This window comes from Aedes albopictus, chromosome 2, assembly GCF_035046485.1.
Source record: "Aedes albopictus strain Foshan chromosome 2, AalbF5, whole genome shotgun sequence".
NCBI classification, from domain to species: Eukaryota; Metazoa; Arthropoda; class Insecta; order Diptera; family Culicidae; genus Aedes; species Aedes albopictus.
In genome coordinates, this window is record NC_085137.1 from 248121144 (window position 1) to 248139883 (window position 18740).

Below are 18740 nucleotides of genomic sequence, written 5' to 3' on the forward strand. Positions count from 1 at the left end.
CTGCATTTTCTCAGCTGTCAAGAACGCTATGAAGCTGATTTTTTCAGTGTAGTTTTGGGGATTCCATAGGTTTGTTACCTACAAAAAAAAAAACTACATCGCTGGAATGGAAGATAGCGGAGAAATAACTGGAAGAAGTCGGAAATTCAAATTTGAGCAATGGTATCCTCAAACATTTATGAGAAAATTAAAAACTAAAATATCCTAAGTCTGACCACCTCAATTTGCTGTTTTAGACTTCCATAAACTACAGCACAAATTTGAGCTGAATTGATAAGGTCTTAGGTATCGCTCGACTAGTCTGAAGTCTGAAGTCTAGTTTTAGTTTTCTGCCACTAGATGGCACTAAAAGCTTTCAATAACCCTTATTTTTAGTATTATTATAGGGAAATCCATGCGGAACATCTTTGTTGAAGACCGCTAAGTGATCCGATGCTTGCTAAAAAAAGTAGACTTAGTTTTCGATCACCAGTTTTTATTGATGCTATTCGATAATATGTAAAATTCATCACGTCAAAATTATTTAAATTATAATTTTTGAAGCATATCTGTATCATTACGTCTCGTGTATCATTATCGGGCTTTTACACATTACATTTTACTGATTTCGTCTTTTTTACACAACAAATAGTAGAACCCGAATTGTTATTGGGCTCGCTAGTGTAAAACATAGGATCTGAAAATATTATCTCATACCACCACATTTTTGATTATTAATGGTTTTATATTCTTCACAGTTCACTAGAAATATGGTGCATTTGATGATGTGGGATTTATATTTTTATTGCAACCCTTTGATGAAATATTCCTGTTTGAAGGTTAGTGCAAAATTACCTCACGCACCCTGTATATCTATGGAAACCAGGGTTCCTGAATTCCACTTTTCATCTTCTTCCACTTCCGAATACAGTCAGCAGCGAACGGTTGTCGCTTTAGTTTATGTGTTTGCTTGTCAGCGACGGCAGCAAACTCCGGCGAACGGTGGGAAGCCACACTTGGAATTAAACATTCGTCCACATTCGCATCGCAAGCGATCGAGCGGTGATGCGATTCGTGAGTGATATTGCGCATACAAATTTAAGAAATTTTCAAAAAATGTTTATTATTTTCTTTGCTAATCTAGCATTTCAACAACAATACACTAAAAATGTATGCATTACATGCAGAAATTCTCTTCTAGTTCTAGTTCGCTTCGATCGCTCACCAGCATTCGTCACCATTCGCCATTCATTCATTCGCTTGCGATCCAAACAGCGACGATCGGTAACGAATATCCATGTCAAGCAGCATGCGCTTCGCTTCCCACTGATGATGGGGTTACGTGATAGATCACGACAATCCGTTTGCGGCATCTTTCTTGATTCGCTTCAGCAAAGAGGAGCGAATATGAATGGAGTGAGGCGAATATACCGATCCTTGATGGAAACTAATATTTAATTGCGTATAATCCTAATTTCACTTCTTCTTATTCATTAACACTTCACAAAGATTGAGAAACATGTGAGAAAAAAAGGATCCCATATTCGACTTATAATCATGCTAATCATCGTAGTAGATTCGTGTCAAAGCAGAAAATCATCATCCCCATGATATTTGCGAATGAACTAGGATATCTTCCGTGAACATTTGGAGCAATTAATGCAAAAGTTTATCAAATTTTTATAGGTTTTTTTATTTAAAAAAATATGATTTAATCGTTTTTTTCCTAAATTTTTTGAACGGTTTTATCTCAATGGAGCACAGAAATACACTCCAATCCAACACACATTTGTGCTGTACAAGAGTGGAACAAACTTCTCTTAAACAAACTTGAGCTAAAGAAACTGTTACTCAGCTAGTTCTGTTTTTTGAGAATGCATTGTATGTGCTCAGTAGAAAATCATTGAAAAAAACATGGAACACCATTTCAAATTTATTAGAATATCTTCATAATGAATGCATAAGAATTGGAGTCTAAGTAGTAAACAAGTTTTTAAATCTGGATTTTATTAAATATGACACTCCAGTGTAAAACAACTTCATGAAACTCATGCTGGCTGAGTTGGATCGATTACTCTATAACTTTTCGAAACCATGAATATAGTCCTGCTTAAAATTCCATTACTTCATTTGTTTAGTTGTTTTTTTTTTTGTTTTGTACGTTGTAGCTTTATTCTTTCCCACATGTAATATTCCTTAAATCAGATTCCTTGAACTAAGATAAAGTATTGTACTAATAGGTTACCGTTACGAATAAACAAACATACATACATACATACATACAAATAAAGAGACTGAAAACCAGAAACTGAAAACAACAGCAAGGTGGCATATCTGCTCTGATAAGTCATCATTTGGGCTGGATTCGTATAATATTTCGCTGAAAAGTATTTTTACAAAATATGTATATGATTTACATAAGGTTTACTATTTTGTCCCTTAGCTTGACTAGCAAAAGTGCATACAACAAAAAGGGAACGCGCACTTCATCCCTGGACGATCGCTACGAGGAATGTCTGCCAGATCCCGCACTCGCCCCTGAAGAAATCATAGCGCAACTACTCACCGACGATCAGAGTGCCAAGGTTGTCCATATTGGTGATATCACCATGCGGGAATCGTTACCAGAAGGGTTATCGGTCATTGAATCTACCTTACAAGACCAGGACAATGGATTTGGAGAGATGAAACTTCAAGAACTCGGCGAATTTCTCGGATCGTCTCCGAATGAATCAGCTTCGAAAGATACCCACAATGACTCGGGTATCGAGCAGGACACCACTGGATCGGGATTGGAAGATCTCCCACGAGTTATTGATCGAACCATTCGTGAAGCGACGATCGACGAATCCCACATGGGCAGTACTTCAATGGCCATGATGTATGGAAAATAATGTTGTCTAATAATTTCCTAGCAAAACTCAATGATACTTTTTCAGAGATATGCCCATTGCAAGCACCAGCGCTGCACAATTACAGGAGGTTGATATGACTACGCTGACCAATTTGTTTACACACCCAGATACAGAACATCATGAGAAAACTTTGGAAATTTCAAGAACTCCAGATGATGTTCCAGAGCCAATCACACCGAAGAAGTAGGAAGTGTTATCATTTGTGGAAACAAATTTATCTATTTGTGCCTTTTTTCTTGAATATATAGATCAAACTCTCAACCATTTACGATTATCGCTCCAGAAGATTCCGGAATTGCAACAACCCTGTCCTCGACAAAGAACAAGAAATCTCAGCGCCGACGCACAATTGTTGATCAGAAAACCAAATTGGATTCCGAGGGAATGAAACGTTCTATAGAGAATTGTTCCTCGACCCAGCGATGCAAGGTAAGTGTTGGATTGGAGAAGCTTGTCTACCTTTAAATATGTGTTTGAATTTGCTAAGGTATTTCAGGTAGTTTGGACAGACAGTTATGCGTATATATTTTGGACACTTCCATTTGATTTTTCCGCAATTTTCCAAAATATGTGCGCGTCGTAACGGCCTGCCCAAATTGAATTCCCATGCCATGTTGAACTTGTGTGTCAACTCATTTACTAGAACGAAGTTTACTTATTTTTTGGTTTTGGAGTAGGTCTAGTAAGAGAAAATATTCAGGAATCCAGCTCAAGTTTTGTAAGATACTCAACAGCTTCGAACCTATCACCATTAACTCTCTTAGCTTCCCAAATTTCAAAGTTCATCGTCCAGTTTAATTTTTTCTAAGATCACAAATCAGCTAAACACTCCGTCAGCATTCCAAACACTTGATTTCGGTCTATTTATTTCAGTATTAGCTTTTATTAGTTTCACAGGAAAACCATATTTCATCGTTTAGAATTCATCATTGAAAACAATTAATTTTTTTTCCAGAACCCTCGATTCGATATCGTTCCTCTGGAGCAGGTACGACATCCCTTCGACAATGCGGTTACGATTCTTCAACATCCCGTTCGAAGCATGCGATCTTCGGTGTTGCCGGCTTTGTTCACGCGTAACGCCCGAAAGCGAACCGCGGATGTTGAAGATCTACTACTTAAAGAATGGCGCGGAGATCTTGAACTACCAGCGAAAAGAAAGAGATCTTTAAAAGAATCGACCAGAACACCAGTGACTCCACCAGCACCAGTAGCGCAATCGTCGCCGGTAGATGTGTCCATGAACTGCACCAACCTGACAGACCAAGAGCAGACCATCGAGATCCTTCCTTTGCCGTTGCAACAGGATATTGCTATCTTCGAGCAGACAGATGCTAGAAACATCAACGTACAACTGACGGAAAATAGCGTTACAATAGGGCCAGAGCGAGAAATTGATGAAACGAATCTGATCACTCTGCTTACGGACCTGTGGAGTAAAGGTCGAGGTCCGATTACCATGAAATTGCTGGAAGGCGGATTTTCTAGTAAGTTAGAAGCTGCCACGTGCTTTTCGACGATTTTGGGTGAGTTTATTTATTTTTCTTCATATTTTCATAACTCGTCAGCAAAATACCGTGAATACCGTGGATAGAATGAGACTGGATACGTTGGGCACAGTGAGCATATTTGGCATTTTTCCACCAACATGCAACATCAGTAATAGTAAAATATAATAATGTACTATTTAAATGTGCAATCCCTGATCCTTTGGGTACTATCGAGAAATTATAGGTCAACGCACGAATCGCGTAAAAGTGACCTTTTTCAATTCAAATAAAATTTTTACCATTTATGCCCAAGACCGTAAAGTGATCCGACACTTGTGGTAAAAGTTATTACGTGCAGATCGTCTGATGGAGCTTAACATTAAACACATGATTTATCATGTAAAGGAATGACATCAATAATAAAATCTCAATTTTTGGACTAAGTTACCAAGCGTATAACTTTTTTCACAAGCGTTGGATCACTTTGCGGTCTTCAGCAAAGATTTTCAGCATATCCTAGACTTTACTTTATCGGTTACATGGTTTTAGACCAAAAAAAATCAACTTATGAGGAAAATGCGAAAAAGTACATTTTTTGCAATTTCTCATCGTAATAGGCTGTTTTACCTCACGCAAATCTGACAGGAAAAGGCCTACTTTCCCACACCAAATTAACAGTGCTGTAATGGTTCATTACAGCACTGATTTGCGTTGCGTAATGAACCATTACAGCACTGTTTTCAGTTTTGGTCAACTTCTTGATGCTTTGTGGACGCAGTTTTGAAAAATAGAGACAACTGCACAGTATAACCTGGTTATGTTCAGATTTTCTTAAACATGGTTATGAACATCAGTGTGCAGTTTGATGAAAATGTTTTGTTAAAAACTATCCTCAAGGCTAATTTATGAAATTGCAAAAAACGTTGTACACAACTCGGTGCAGAACTCGATTTTTCCAGCACTCGTCGTAATTATCCAACTCGGCAAGCCTCGTTGGATAAATGTACGACTCGTGCTGTAAAAATCGTCATTCTGCACCTTGTTGCGTAAACTACTATTTCCATACTCAATTCTATACAAATTTCAATTGCAATGCGGAATACGCGGACACAACCGATGGTTTCCAAATTTTGCACAGTTATTTTGGGCGCTATTATACGTAGATTGTAAAAACTTTATTCCGGGTTGATGCGATCAAATTTTAATTTTCCCCATACAACGTTGACCCACTCTAATACATATATCCGTTTGCTCGACATTAAACCCGAGCAAAGCCTGAGAGCAAATTGAAAACTAAATTTTATGTTGTGATATTGCGAATTTTGATAATTCAGGTTGTTGTCGTTTTAGTCGTTTTAACGGTTAAAACATCAGAAATGAGAGCAGAGAAATGTTCCTGTGACAGCAAATTGAAAACATTTCCAGCTATCGATGATAGCAAATTGATAACTGTTTTAGTTATCAGCGCAATAATTCTGTAATTCTGTAACCTCAACGCACAGACAAACAGACGTAACACCTTGAACGATTTTCATGGAAATCCATCGCCCAGTTCACACTACCATCACCTGGTGGAAAAGATGTACGAATCACTGTGTTGTGCAATATCGTCAACAGAAGGCGCTAGTGTGAAACGTCAAACGCATAGAAAAACGATGCGCGCGCCTCTGGTTGTGAAAGCCACAACTATGATAATTTAAAATGATCGTTAAAAGCGTGGTCGATGGAAATTTAGCAAGTGTTACGTCTGTTTGTCTGTGCTCAACGCATCCTCTGGCCCCTTTGCCTATCTGCGCTTTCCCTCCGCTGAGCGATACGTCTACTGGATGGCACAAGACGATGTTACAAACTGTGGACTTAATAAATAGCGAGTTTCTAATACCGACTACTAGATGCAAAGACACAAAATGTTCCGATTGGAATTCCAAATTTACTCTCAATGTCATTCCAATCGAGCAGGAGACCTGGCAAACGAACTTCAAAGGCATTGCTCCGCACGCAGAAAAATAAATTGTAAACCTAATTAAATTCTAGTTCAAATCAACCGATTTTTCAGTTTACTATAGCGACAAACTGATTTCTAGTTTAAACTGAACTGTTGCAACTGTTTGATAATACAAATGTTTTCATTTGACGAAATTTTTGACAGTTTGTTAGAACAAACAGAGATTTGGTAGTTTGAACATAAAATAACAGATTGTTTTAAACGACTGCACTTTTGTGACTAACAAAGCCGGAATGTGATTGTGTTGGTGACGGCAGCTCCTGCGGCAGCTCGGAAATCTATTTTTAGACCGTCGGTGAGCGGATGGGGAGGAGAACGACTAAAAAAAGACAAAAAAGGCGAAGCCGATCAACTTTTTGTGGATGCTGTCGTGAGTACCTGCGCGTTATCCATCACGACCAAAGCTGCACTTGGAAGTTGGCGTGATGGATTTGCTGCACCTTCTTCGTTATGGCGATGTTGGGGTAAGCATTTTATAGGTGTGTGAGTGCTTTCGGACCAAGTTTCGGACCATGTTTATGGTTTTTATTTTGTTGAAATAAATGAAATTTTTGACATTATATGAAATGATGGTAATCGGTTGTTTTTATCGATAAACTCTAAATGAAAACAATTAAATATAACTTTGGAATAAGTAAATTCTTAGTTTGAAAATCAACCATGCGTTTTATTGTTTTAAACAAGCGCCATTTTTCTGCGTGCGGCAGCATCATCGTCATGATGCGAAAATCACCATCAACAACAACATAACCAACAATAGTACTCGTTTTGTGACTGCCGCACTCCATCCTCGGTCGCGCCCAATGCTTCACCTGGTCCGCCCATCGTGCTCTCTGCGCATCACGCTTTCTTGTGCCAACCGGATCAGTAGCAAATACCAGCTTTGCAGGGTTGTTATCCGGCATTCTTGCAACATGGCCTGCCCACCGTATCCTCCCGGCTTTGGCCATCTTCTGGATCTGGATACTGGGTTCGCCGTAAAGTGCAGCGAGCTCGTGGTCCATCCTTCTCCGCCACACACCGTTCTCCTGCACACCGCCAAAGATCGTCCTTAGCACGCGTCGCTCGCTAAGCACTTCAATAAGCGCTTTGTCAATCATGTTATTTATAAGTGGATAATCTGATTGCCTCATCTTTTTGAATTATCTCCCAACCCTTTAGTCTGCACAGTGGTTCTGGCCATTTTAGTGTTTGTATCACATCACAGCTCTGATATGCTGCAAATACTAATAATGACAAGAAGATATCAGAAGAAATTTTGATATTTCCAGGATGCTTTTCAATACTGGCTGTGCAAGCACTAGAATAGAATAGAAGCAAGCACTAGAATAGAAAGAATAGAATAGAATAGAATAAAATAGAATAGATGAACAGGTGATGCGTTGGGACCTGGTATTCGCGGCATTTCTAGAGGATTTACCGTACGGTGAAGATCTGGTCCGTTATCGACCGGCCGTCGATGAAGCCGGCTTCCCACAAACTCACTCGTTTTAGGTGACAGATGACGGAAGATGATCTGGGACAGCACTTTGTAGGTAGTTCCACGTTCTGTCGGGTCCCTTGCTGCAGCATTGCCTCCCGCGCTGCGTTCTTCTCCTCCAAAACCGTGCTGTACTCTTCGTCGAACCATTCGTTTCGTCGATTCCGTTCCACGTACATACCCGATTGTGCTCTCGGCTGCGTCGTTGATGCCTGCTTTCATTGTACTTCAGCAGTCCTCTAGAGGCAGTGCTGAAAAATTCATTTCGTCATATCTAAATTCAATCACCTACAGCTAATTTTAGAAGCTGAATCTCAGAATATGGTATATGAAAAACTTATGCGGCTAGACCAGTTTTGCAAGAAAGTCACGGAAATTTTTCGAATATTTAAGGTAAATGTCACGGACTACCTTCGAAAAATGCCTAATGATATTCACCGTGAATATCATCAGGCATTTTTCTGAGGTAGCTCGTGACATTTATCTTAAATATTCGAATAATATCTGTTTTTTCCGTGACTTTCTTGCAGAACTGGTCTAGCCGCACAAGTTTTCCATATAAAATATTCTCAGGTTCAGCTTCTAAAATGAGCTGTAGGTGGTTGAATTTAGGACGAAATGAAATTTTCAGCACTGTCTAGAGGGGCATCATCGAGCTCGCCCTCGTCTGGCAGCGCGGCCTCGAGATTCTGCGCGTATGCTGAAGCGACATCCGGTTGTTTAAGTCGCTCTAGGTTGTACCGTGGCGGTAGCTGGTACCGTACATTTTTTTTAGAACGTGGTCGATTTGCGATTCCGTCTGCTGTGGTGATCTCCTGGTGTAACGATAAGAGAGGCTGTGTTGGAAAAAGGTGCTACGCATGGCCATATTTTTGGAGGCGGCGAAACCAATGAGTCGTAGGCCGTTTTCGTTCGTCTGCTGGTGGACGCTGAACTTTCTTATCGTCGGTCTGAATTCATCTTCCTGGCCTACCTGAACGTTTAGATCTCCTGTGATGATCTTGACATCGTGGCTTGGGCAGGGGTTGTACTCGCATTCCAGCTGCGCGTGAAATGCGTCCTTGTCATCATCAGTGCTTCCGGAGTATGGGCTATGCACGTTTATTATGCTGAAGTTGAAGAATCGGCCCTTGATCCTCAACCTGCACATTCTTTCGTCGATCGGCCACCAATCGATCACGCGCCTCTGCATATCATCCATCACGATGAAAGCTGTTCTCAACTCGCATGTGTTGCCGCAGCTCTGGTAGATGGTATGATTACCTCTAAACGTTCGCACCATGTTTCCTGTCCAACACACCTCCTGCAGCGCTACGATACCGAACCCGCGGTCCTTCAGTAGATCGGCGAGTAGGCGGGTGCTCCCAATGCAGTTTAGAGATCGGCAGTTTCACGTACCGAGTTTCCAATCGCAAGTCCGTTTTGTTCGCTGCGGTCGATGTCGTTGGTCTCGGATCGTATTATTCTATTGCTGATGTTCTGTTACAATGGTGTTTACGGCTGGCTGGTAGGGCCGGACACCAACCCCCTACTTTCCGGAGGACCATAGTGTACAATTGAGCTCAGAGTCCTTCCCTGGCACTTGGACGTTAATCAGTCGCCCCTAACATGGGGATAAGACGCTGTTGTGAGCTGCTCCTCCTGAAAAACAGACGCTCAGATTTGCAGAAGCAAAACCCTCCTTCCCTGTCAGCCTACGATCTTCTAGTTTCCAGCCGGTGCCACGCGGTAGGGATAGGAGTTGCTGGGCAGAGACAAGTGGATCACAATGGGATTTAGTTTTATAGTTTGAGTTTTGGTTTGGTTTAAGCAATTATACCGCAAGTATCTTTATGTGGGCGAAAAAAGTATTCAAAAGAGCCGTGGTTCCACTCAGGTATTAACCACATTAATCGGTCAAATTCCAAGATTTTTCTATTAGCTGGCTGTGCATGGGTAGATAAGACTACAGCTTGTGCTTGCTTGAGCCCGTATCGCCAGACCAGCCAAACTCACTCATTCTTCTTCTTCTTTGTGGCTCTCTGTTCCCATTGCAACTTGGCGTGCCTCTCTCCAACTTAGTGTTCTTTGAGCACTTCCACAGTTAAAATTAAAATTAAATTGAAGCGCTTTCTTTACCTGGCATTGCATGAATTTGTGTATTGTGAGATAAGTACAATGATACACTATGTCCAGGGAAGTCAGGAAAAGTTCCTGACTGGAACGGGAATCCGTCTCCGGATTGGTGATCCGCAGCCTTATTCACCAGGCTATTTAGAGACTTCCCAGCTACACTCACACAAGGAACCAATAAGGTATCTGCCGAGGACTAGCAGACCTATTCAGTGTGTGAGTGTTGGTGATCTTCTGTTTTTGGGCGACAATGGCGCCTACTACGTCAGGTTGCAGGTCAATGTGGGGAAGGGTAAGGAAATAATGATTGCAATTGTTTATAACCACAGTTAGCCATTGCTTGGGGTCTCCAGTTAGCCTAGTGGTTAGTTCGATTCCTGTTTCGGTCGGGAAAATTTTCCCGACACCCTGGGTATAGTACTTGCCTCACAATATACACAGTCATGTAATGGCAGGCAAAGAAATCATCATCAAAGAAAGTCCTTCAATTAATAACCGTGGAAGTGCTCAAAGAACACTAAGTTGAAGCGAGGCAGGCCAAGTCCCGGTGCGTACGTCGAGCTATTAAGAAGAAGAAGAAGAATAAGTTGTAACCACAGCAAACCGAATATACCTCTGCTTCTGCACACATTCATGCGGATGTCGGAATGTTGGTGGGATGGTTGGCAGAGGATTCACAACACATTGGTGCGACAATATCAGGCGTAATTTTGTGTGATTATTACTAAATATGAAGCTTGCGACACCGTTTGCTTGATTGCATAACTTGAAGGCGTTATCTGATAGATAAACACTACTAAACACTGTGCAGTGAAAGTTGGAAGAAGAAACGGCTTTTCAACCGTTTCTGGTTCTAGCGATGGCTGTGACATATGATTATGTGACATTGACATATGGTATGTATATTAGAATGGGTCATCCATTATATGAAAAAATTGGAAAATTTGATGGCATCCCATCATATCAAAGGCCCCATTCCATGACTCAAATAACTGTGCAAAATTTGGGCACGAACGGTTATGTCTAAGTTTTGCGCATCGCGTTTGAAGTTTATATGGGATTTTACCCATTGTTATTGCTTAAGGCTCAAATGAAAATGGCGTATTATCCAAAACTGAAAAAGCATTTTCTCCAGAATGACGAAAAAGTGAACAAAATCAGTGTGTCCGATTGTCATAATTGACTGAATAAACAATCGGACATTCTTATTTCTTCGATTTGTGGATCATTTTGGGAAAAAGTGTTTTTTTAGTTCTGGAACATTTGCCATTCTCAATTGAGCCTTAACACATGCATGCGGTTTGTTGAATATTACTTTATTTACAAGCATCGGATCGCTTTGTGGTCTCCGACAAAGTTTTTCAGAACATTCAAGACTATTATTTTACAGGTCGTCTTGTCACTCAATTTTTCGAGCTCCCGTTTTTCGCGATTCCTAAGGTAATTTGGCTAGTTCTATGCCTATATGTAGTGTAATGTAATGTATGTAGCAGCGTTTCTCAAACTATGGGTCGATTTTTGGTGGGTCGCAATAGCTTGGGCGATATTGCAATGAATATCTCAATTCAATCATGTCAAATGATATTGCTAGCCATTTTTAATTTTTAAATACTCCCTTGAATGATTGGCGGATACATTTCTAAAAATTCGGTTTCTCCTTAATTGTATTCAAAGTTTAGTCCTATAATTCTTAATCTGAAGTGTATGGAATATTGAAACTACTATCAGCGTTTTAAAATTTATATTGAAGTTAAGAGCTCAAGATAACGATGCAATTTAAGATTTTACTTGTGTTCTGAGAAAAAATGAGTTCAAGCTGTTGCTTGCAGTTTGCATTTTAATTTCGATTTATGGGCCAAGTTCAGTAGTTGAAATATCAAAAAAAAAAAGGAATACCAAAAATTTGCAAAAAAATATACCAAATTTTGACAAAAAACACTACCTTTACCGAAGTTCAATGAATCTTCAATGAAGTCTTTCCTGAATTTCGATAAAATAAACTTTCATGGATTTCAATAAAACACAGGAATAAAATAAGTGTGCATGAAGGACATGACTAAGCAATGCAAGACGATTCAGCTGAAGGTAACCATCCAGAAGTATTATAACTCTGAAAACTCTACTTGATGAAAACATGAAAACTGAAAACCCACTCGCTGTAATTATTTCCAGCATTTTAAACTCGATCTTTCGTTTGAAAGTAGATTCTTAAGTTCTGCAGAAGAATGAAATCGTCACTATATCTTCAAAGACTGCGTATAAATTGTAAGTTTATTTCAAGAATGTGTAAGAGAATACCTTCAATATGTTCTGTATTGTATGGAGCCGGATTAGTTAATTATAATAAAAAAATTAAAATTTGAAACTGGAAACTGAAAAAAAAATATTCAACACTTAGAGTTTAGTAAAGCTGAACACACCTTAACCTTACTTAAACATTTACCACAAAAGAGCACTATAGACAAAAACACGCAACGTAAGTTTATCAAAACCTATGAGAGTAATACAATGTGCTTATTTAAAAGAATCAGTCCTGGTGGGTCGCCGAATTCTATAAAAATTAAAAGTGAGTCGCAAGCTGAAATAGTTTGAGAACCCCTGGTATGTAGTGTAATGCTCAATAGATAGTGACGAAGAAACTAGTTTTGTGTAGAAAAAATGGGACTTTTCGCGAGTGGCTCATCTGCTTCGTATAGCAAATATTCTTCGTGGTGATGCAGAATAGCAATCATTTCCGATTGTTTATAGCGTTATTTGTTATATTGGTGTTACATCAGCCAGACAACTACTTTGCATCGTAAATTTTATTTAATTTCGGCTGTGCGGGAACTTACGCTGCTGAATTCTTTCTGAACCTAAACCAGAAGAGTGCACATCGACGTGATAGGATGGGTGTGAATGTGATACGATAGTTTATCCATTATTTCGAAAATGCTTTGTAAATGTTGTGTAATCAACGGAGACTACATAACGAGTTGTAGAAACCTGAGAGGACCATCTTCACCAACTTCGTGACAAAATTTGGTGAGCATGTTCCATGGTTTATATTTCATTGCATTTGCATTATTGCAACTATGTTAATATCATCCTGTGATGATTCTAATGATATCGCGGAGGCTACTGCAATGAGCATGTTGGTTTATTTCTTTTACCACATAGGGTATATGTACCATTCCTTGGCCTACTTTGCAAACCGCCTTGACAATTTTGACCATAACTCATGAATTAATAGCACTAGAAATAATATGTTGATCCTATTACACACTCTAGGTAATTCTTGTTTCACCAATTGGAAGTAAACTAACGTTAATATTCAAGAGTTTACTTTATTGAGTTGAAAAGATTCGATGCGATGGTATGCAATAGTGTGGGTCATCGGAACCGTTTTCTCAGATCAAAGCTTTTTTGGTTCCGTTTCAGGTCCTGAGTATCTGTGCAAAATTTGAGCACGATCGGTTGTGTCTAAACTTTGCGCATTGCAATTGAAATTTGTATGGGATTTTGTATGGGAAAACATACTTTTTTGCATTTTTGCAATAAGTTGAAAAAGTTTGTCTGAAACTTTTTAACCGATACTATAAAATGATAGCCTAAGATGTTCTGAAAAACTTTGTTGAAGACCGCAAAGCGATCCCATGCTTGTGAAAATAGTTTTAACCAACGAATCGCATGCATGTGTTTATGTTTTAACATGTAAAGGAATAACAATAGCAACAAAATCATACTGTTTCGCCAAGCAATGTCAACGCTATAACTTTTTTCATACGCATCAGATCACTTCGCGGTCTTCGATAAAGTTTTTCAGGACACCCTAGGCTATGTTTTAACTTTATCGGTTACATGGTTTCAGAAAAAAACGAGCTTGTTATGAGAGAAATGCAAAAAAGTGTGTTTTCCCATGTAAAACCCCATACAAACTTCAAACGCGATGCGCAAAACGTAGACATAACCGATCGTGCTCAAATTTTGCACACTCATTTGGGTCCTGAAATGGGATCAAAAAAGCTTTGATCAGATGGGATACCATTGAATTTTTCATTTTTCCATATAAACGATGACCCACTCTAGTATGCAACGTTGGTCTATGGTACAAAAATTGGCCTATTAGTGGATACAACGTTGGCCTATTGCTTTCCATGCACTAGAACCACTTATTATCTCATTTTTTCAATATTTCTGCTGAAGTATTATCACTGTTTGTTCACCAATCTTACTTGTAAATTACATTTTCGGAGCCAAATTTTCAAAAAACTGTAAATGAATTACTTAAACTAAAGTTCTTTCTTAATTTATTAACGGTAACAACGCAACCCTATTATTATGTTATATTTTTACACTCACCGTACACAAAATCTTTCTTCCTGTTCGTTCTTTCTGGTTCTTACGCAAGCAATGTTGTTGGCGTCACTTTATCGGTGTTGTTGACGTCACTTTAGTGATGGGCCAAGATTTGGGTACATAGTGAAAAAAATGTCCTCAATATTCGGCCCACATTCAATTTGTAAAATATTAATTATTCGTTAAAAACAAATATACAAGTTCAAAATAGAGTCTTTGACCGTCGCATCAAATGTTCAGTTATTGAAAAGTCAGTTCGAAATGTTCCAGCTTCATGCCATTTATGATCGTGTGTATAGACTACCCACTAAGCCGAAGAATCATGGCGTCTACAAAAGATAAACAAAGAGACATTTACATTCAATTTTAATGCTCCAATGTGCTAAAATTGAAACGAAATGTTACAGTTGTTTGCCGCATATAGCTTTTCTGATATCCAGTTATGCGTGTTTGTTTGAGTTTTTGGTTAACGTTGAGATAGGCCGAACGAGGGGACTATGCCAACGAAGCATCCCGATACCCTACCTATTGTTAATTTCGAACATGGGCGGCTTTCGCAGAAGCTTGTTTTTCGGCTATTCGATCAAATTTGATGAATCGGCTTTACTTCACTATTAATGAGGAAAAAGTTTACGTAATAATGCAGTCGCATAACTTAATCAAATCATACTGAATTCCAGACCACTCCCGTACCAAAATCCCATCTCCTTTCTATTTACGAGGGCCTCGGTGAGTCGCTGGCATCTCGATACATAGATATCATCTCTTCCCTGTAGGAGATGTGATGTGAATAATAAAGAATTTGAAAATTCATTGAAATGTGTTGAGATTGTATAAGATCGACACTCTCACTCACACTCGCAACCGATCGTGCTCAAATTTTGCACAGATACTCAGGACCCGAAATGAAACCAAAAAAGCTTTTCTCTGAGAAACAGGTTCCGATGACCCACGCCACTGTAATATATCGATAGGAAAGGTAAAGTATATAGAAAGGACACAACGTAGGAGGAAAGGGACGGGCCAGGGATTGAACCCAGGACCTTCTGCATACGAATCAGAAGCAGTAGCCACTAGGCCACCAAGCCCGTCTTATACATGTATAGATAAGATTACACTTACTAAACTAAGTAAACCAAACCTTTTTATACTCACGGTATTTTGTACTAACTTTAAGAATACTCATGAAAGTAATCTTTGTTCTTCACAGCTCTCATCGCAAAGCGGAAACTTAGAGTCAGCAAACACGAATCGAACGAAATTGCCGACATCCTGCCTTATTCTTAAATTATTCATGTTCATTGGATATGGACTGTCATCCGCCAGAATTGCTAAATTATTTCGTAGTTTAAGATTTAACCGAACTCACGATTGAGATTATTTATTATGTATTATTTATTAGGTTTTGGTCTAAACTGCTCACAATGCAGCGCAATTGTGTGGAACAAATAAATTATGAGAACAGAATAAAACTCTCTTGTCGTGATTCTATTTTCGATTTACGACTTTGTACCCTAATCCCTTCTAGAGTAAATGCATTTAGTACTGTTACCTTTACAATCCGATGGACTGAGCCAGCCCGGAGTAGATATGCAACGTAACGAATCCGATGCAACCGGTGACGAGAGCCTTCAGGCCCAGGCCAAACCACGGTCCGGTTGCCAGCGCCTGAAGGGTTCCTTCAAGCCACACGCCACGGAAGGAAATCGCAACCAGCAGCACGATCACCAGCGGGACAAACTTCTTCTCGAGATCGTGCCGGGAGAACAGCCACAACAGAGTAGCCGTGGCCAAATGCTGCACCAACAGAATGTTTGATTCCAAACAACGCTGGATGTAGATCCACGAGAACTCGGCGCCACGGGCACCGACCCAAAGCATCAAACCACGTGACAGAATCACCTCGGCAGTGGCCCATCCGAGCCCGGCAGTGATAAGTTTACTGTGTCCCTTTCCAGGAATTTTCGACAGGACAAATGCCAGACCCAGGAGGTCCACCAAGTCCACACTGCACCGGAGGAACTCCTATGCAGAAAAAAGGCGAAATATGAATAGATTTTCATAATTTACTACAGCAAGACTCACCGCTATCAAGTTGAATTGGCCTTCCCCGGTGAAACTGTCCGTATCGGGGAAGAATGTCGCGAGGACCAGCATCTTACAAAGCTGGGTGAAAATATAGATTCCACCGGCTTGAATGCACTTCCAGAACGCTCCATATTCTGATCTGTTTTTAATAAATAAGGGAACATCGTTTTAATTAATTCGATTAAGAAGTAGCTCCTACCAAAACTCTGTATGGATAGCCCCGATAGCCCCCCATAACAACACCCTCACTTACAGGCCGGAATACTTGTAGGTCATGTAGTACGGCACGTAAACTAGTGCAACACAATTTCCAAAATGGTAAAGCGTCATTTTGAAACAGTTTTCACTGCAAATAAGTTGATAATTTACAAAATATTGAACACTTTCTGAAATTGCACGACGACCGATTAGCGAAAAGTGTGCAACAAATGACAACACGGACGACGATGGGACCGGGACGACTGACTGACAGTCGACTGCCCCTCAAGAACGCAGCCAAAAAAACAGTTTAACCGAATGAAAACTCGCCGAAATAGATGTGTTCAATGTGCAAGCTCCTACTGCAACACGCTCGTTGAAATCTACCCTGCAGGGGGATGACGAAGGGCCATAGAGATAAGTGACATTTGAACACACGAACACTAGCGCGAGTTTTTCCTCACACAAAATTGCACGCTAATTCAGAGGCTATTCAAATTGCATATGCAAATATTACCCAATCAAATTGGGTAAAACGGGTAAATAATGATAAAACTAACATCCGGGTTAGGAGTGCAAATATTTTCCTCACAGTTTCACAACTACATCTACAAAAAAGGCACGCATACATTTGAACGTGATTACCACTATAGAATCATCAACCCATCAGCATTCGGTTCAACATGGCGTCCAATGTTTTTGTTTTGATTAAATACTTAATTCATGAAAAAAATGCGCTGGAAACATCGACACTGTTTCGCTGCTACATCCCGCATAATCGCTAACTGTAAATGCAATGTTTATTATACTGTAGATGACTATTACAAATTGACATTGACCTATTCCACAGACTATCCGAGATAACAGTATGATAACCATTCCATGTACACATTTGCCAGTTTGACAAATGGTAATCCGCCAAATTACAGTATGTGGAATAGGCGGTTAAGATAGGTTACCATAAAAAATCGCTCGTTTTCTCGAACAAAATTTTCGCGATACAGTAAAGGATACGGTCAATATACTATCCAGTTTTTGAGACAATCCACTGCATAGCAAATGGTAAAAGAACAGTTGAACTATAAATCTAGAAGAAAACGAACAATGTATGTGTTGTTATTGATTTATGGTTTTCCATGGTATTTTAAGCTTATGGCATGTGGTTCAACTACATTTAAACCGTTTAAAAATAAAAAGGTGGTTACGCGTTCACCAAAGTTTTTTTTATTCAATAAATATTCTCCTCCAATCTCGCCTCCAATTTATATCTCCAAGATGCTTTTTTTCGAAAGATTTCGACGTGTTCCATCTTGGGCCCGGTAGCACCCACGGCGACTAAAACTCACTTTGGTTTTTCCTCCGGTGGATCCGGCTGTTGAGTCGCAAGGGGCACACACAATTCCCGCCCGCAGCAGAACGAATCCTTCTCGGTGAAGAGTTTTAACAATGTCTTGCCCCTCGTCACATTTCGGTAAGTTACCCTACACAACCCTATTCATTGCTTTTCCACTGGGGTGGACGCCGCACATCGACGCTGGCGAGGCGTGAGACAATCATACGATATTTTTCAGTCCAACTTTGTACATCCTACGAATAAGACGCAGAGTAAAAGTTCTTTGTTACGTTTTCACTAAAAACTCGTGGTCGTTACTTTTCCGGTTATCCGAAACCTACGCAGATTCCCCTGTGCGGCAAATCGTACTCTCCCACAGGTTATGGTGCCCGGATTGCGTTTCGGAAAGTGCGAAAGAAAATTTTGAGAAGTTTTCGGTTCGTTTTGGCGGCGTCGCGAGTGGCTAATCGGCAGTGGTAGTGCGTGAACAAGATGGCGGATTTCAAGAGTCTCGCTTTCGAGAAATTGAACAATCGGAACTGGAGCACGTGGAAATTCCGCATCGAAATGTTGCTCACACGTGAAGAGGTTTGGCATGTGATTGCCGAACCGAAGCCGGAGCCCGCGAAAGACCAGTGGAAAAAGGCAGACCAGAAAGCGAGGGCGACTATTGGCCTGTGCATTGAAGAAAGCCAATATAGCCTAGTGAAAAGTGTTGATTCGGCGAAAGGGTACTGGGACAAATTGTGCGCGTACCATGAGAAATCCACAATCACCATACAAGTGGCATTGCTGAACAAAT

General features: G+C 40.0%; 2 protein-coding genes across 2 annotated transcripts; one reads left to right on the forward strand and one right to left on the reverse strand.

Moving 5' to 3' along the window:
• Window positions 1–2342: 2342 nt before the first annotated feature.
• Window positions 2343–15663, forward strand: LOC109424269 (uncharacterized). The gene is made up of 5 exons (XM_062851467.1): window positions 2343–2860; window positions 2919–3077; window positions 3143–3323; window positions 3850–4420; window positions 15530–15663. Exons 1-5 carry the CDS (start codon window positions 2382–2384, stop codon window positions 15604–15606), a joined length of 1467 nt encoding a protein of 488 aa, XP_062707451.1. The 5' UTR covers window positions 2343–2381; the 3' UTR covers window positions 15607–15663.
• A 161-nt stretch (window positions 15664–15824) lies between these two features.
• Window positions 15825–16869, reverse strand: LOC109433262 (BOS complex subunit TMEM147). The gene is made up of 3 exons (XM_062851468.1): window positions 16661–16869; window positions 16405–16546; window positions 15825–16344 (listed from the first exon to the last, which is right to left on the reverse strand). Exons 1-3 carry the CDS (start codon window positions 16735–16737, stop codon window positions 15874–15876), a joined length of 690 nt encoding a protein of 229 aa, XP_062707452.1. The 5' UTR covers window positions 16738–16869; the 3' UTR covers window positions 15825–15873.
• Window positions 16870–18740: the final 1871 nt, after the last annotated feature.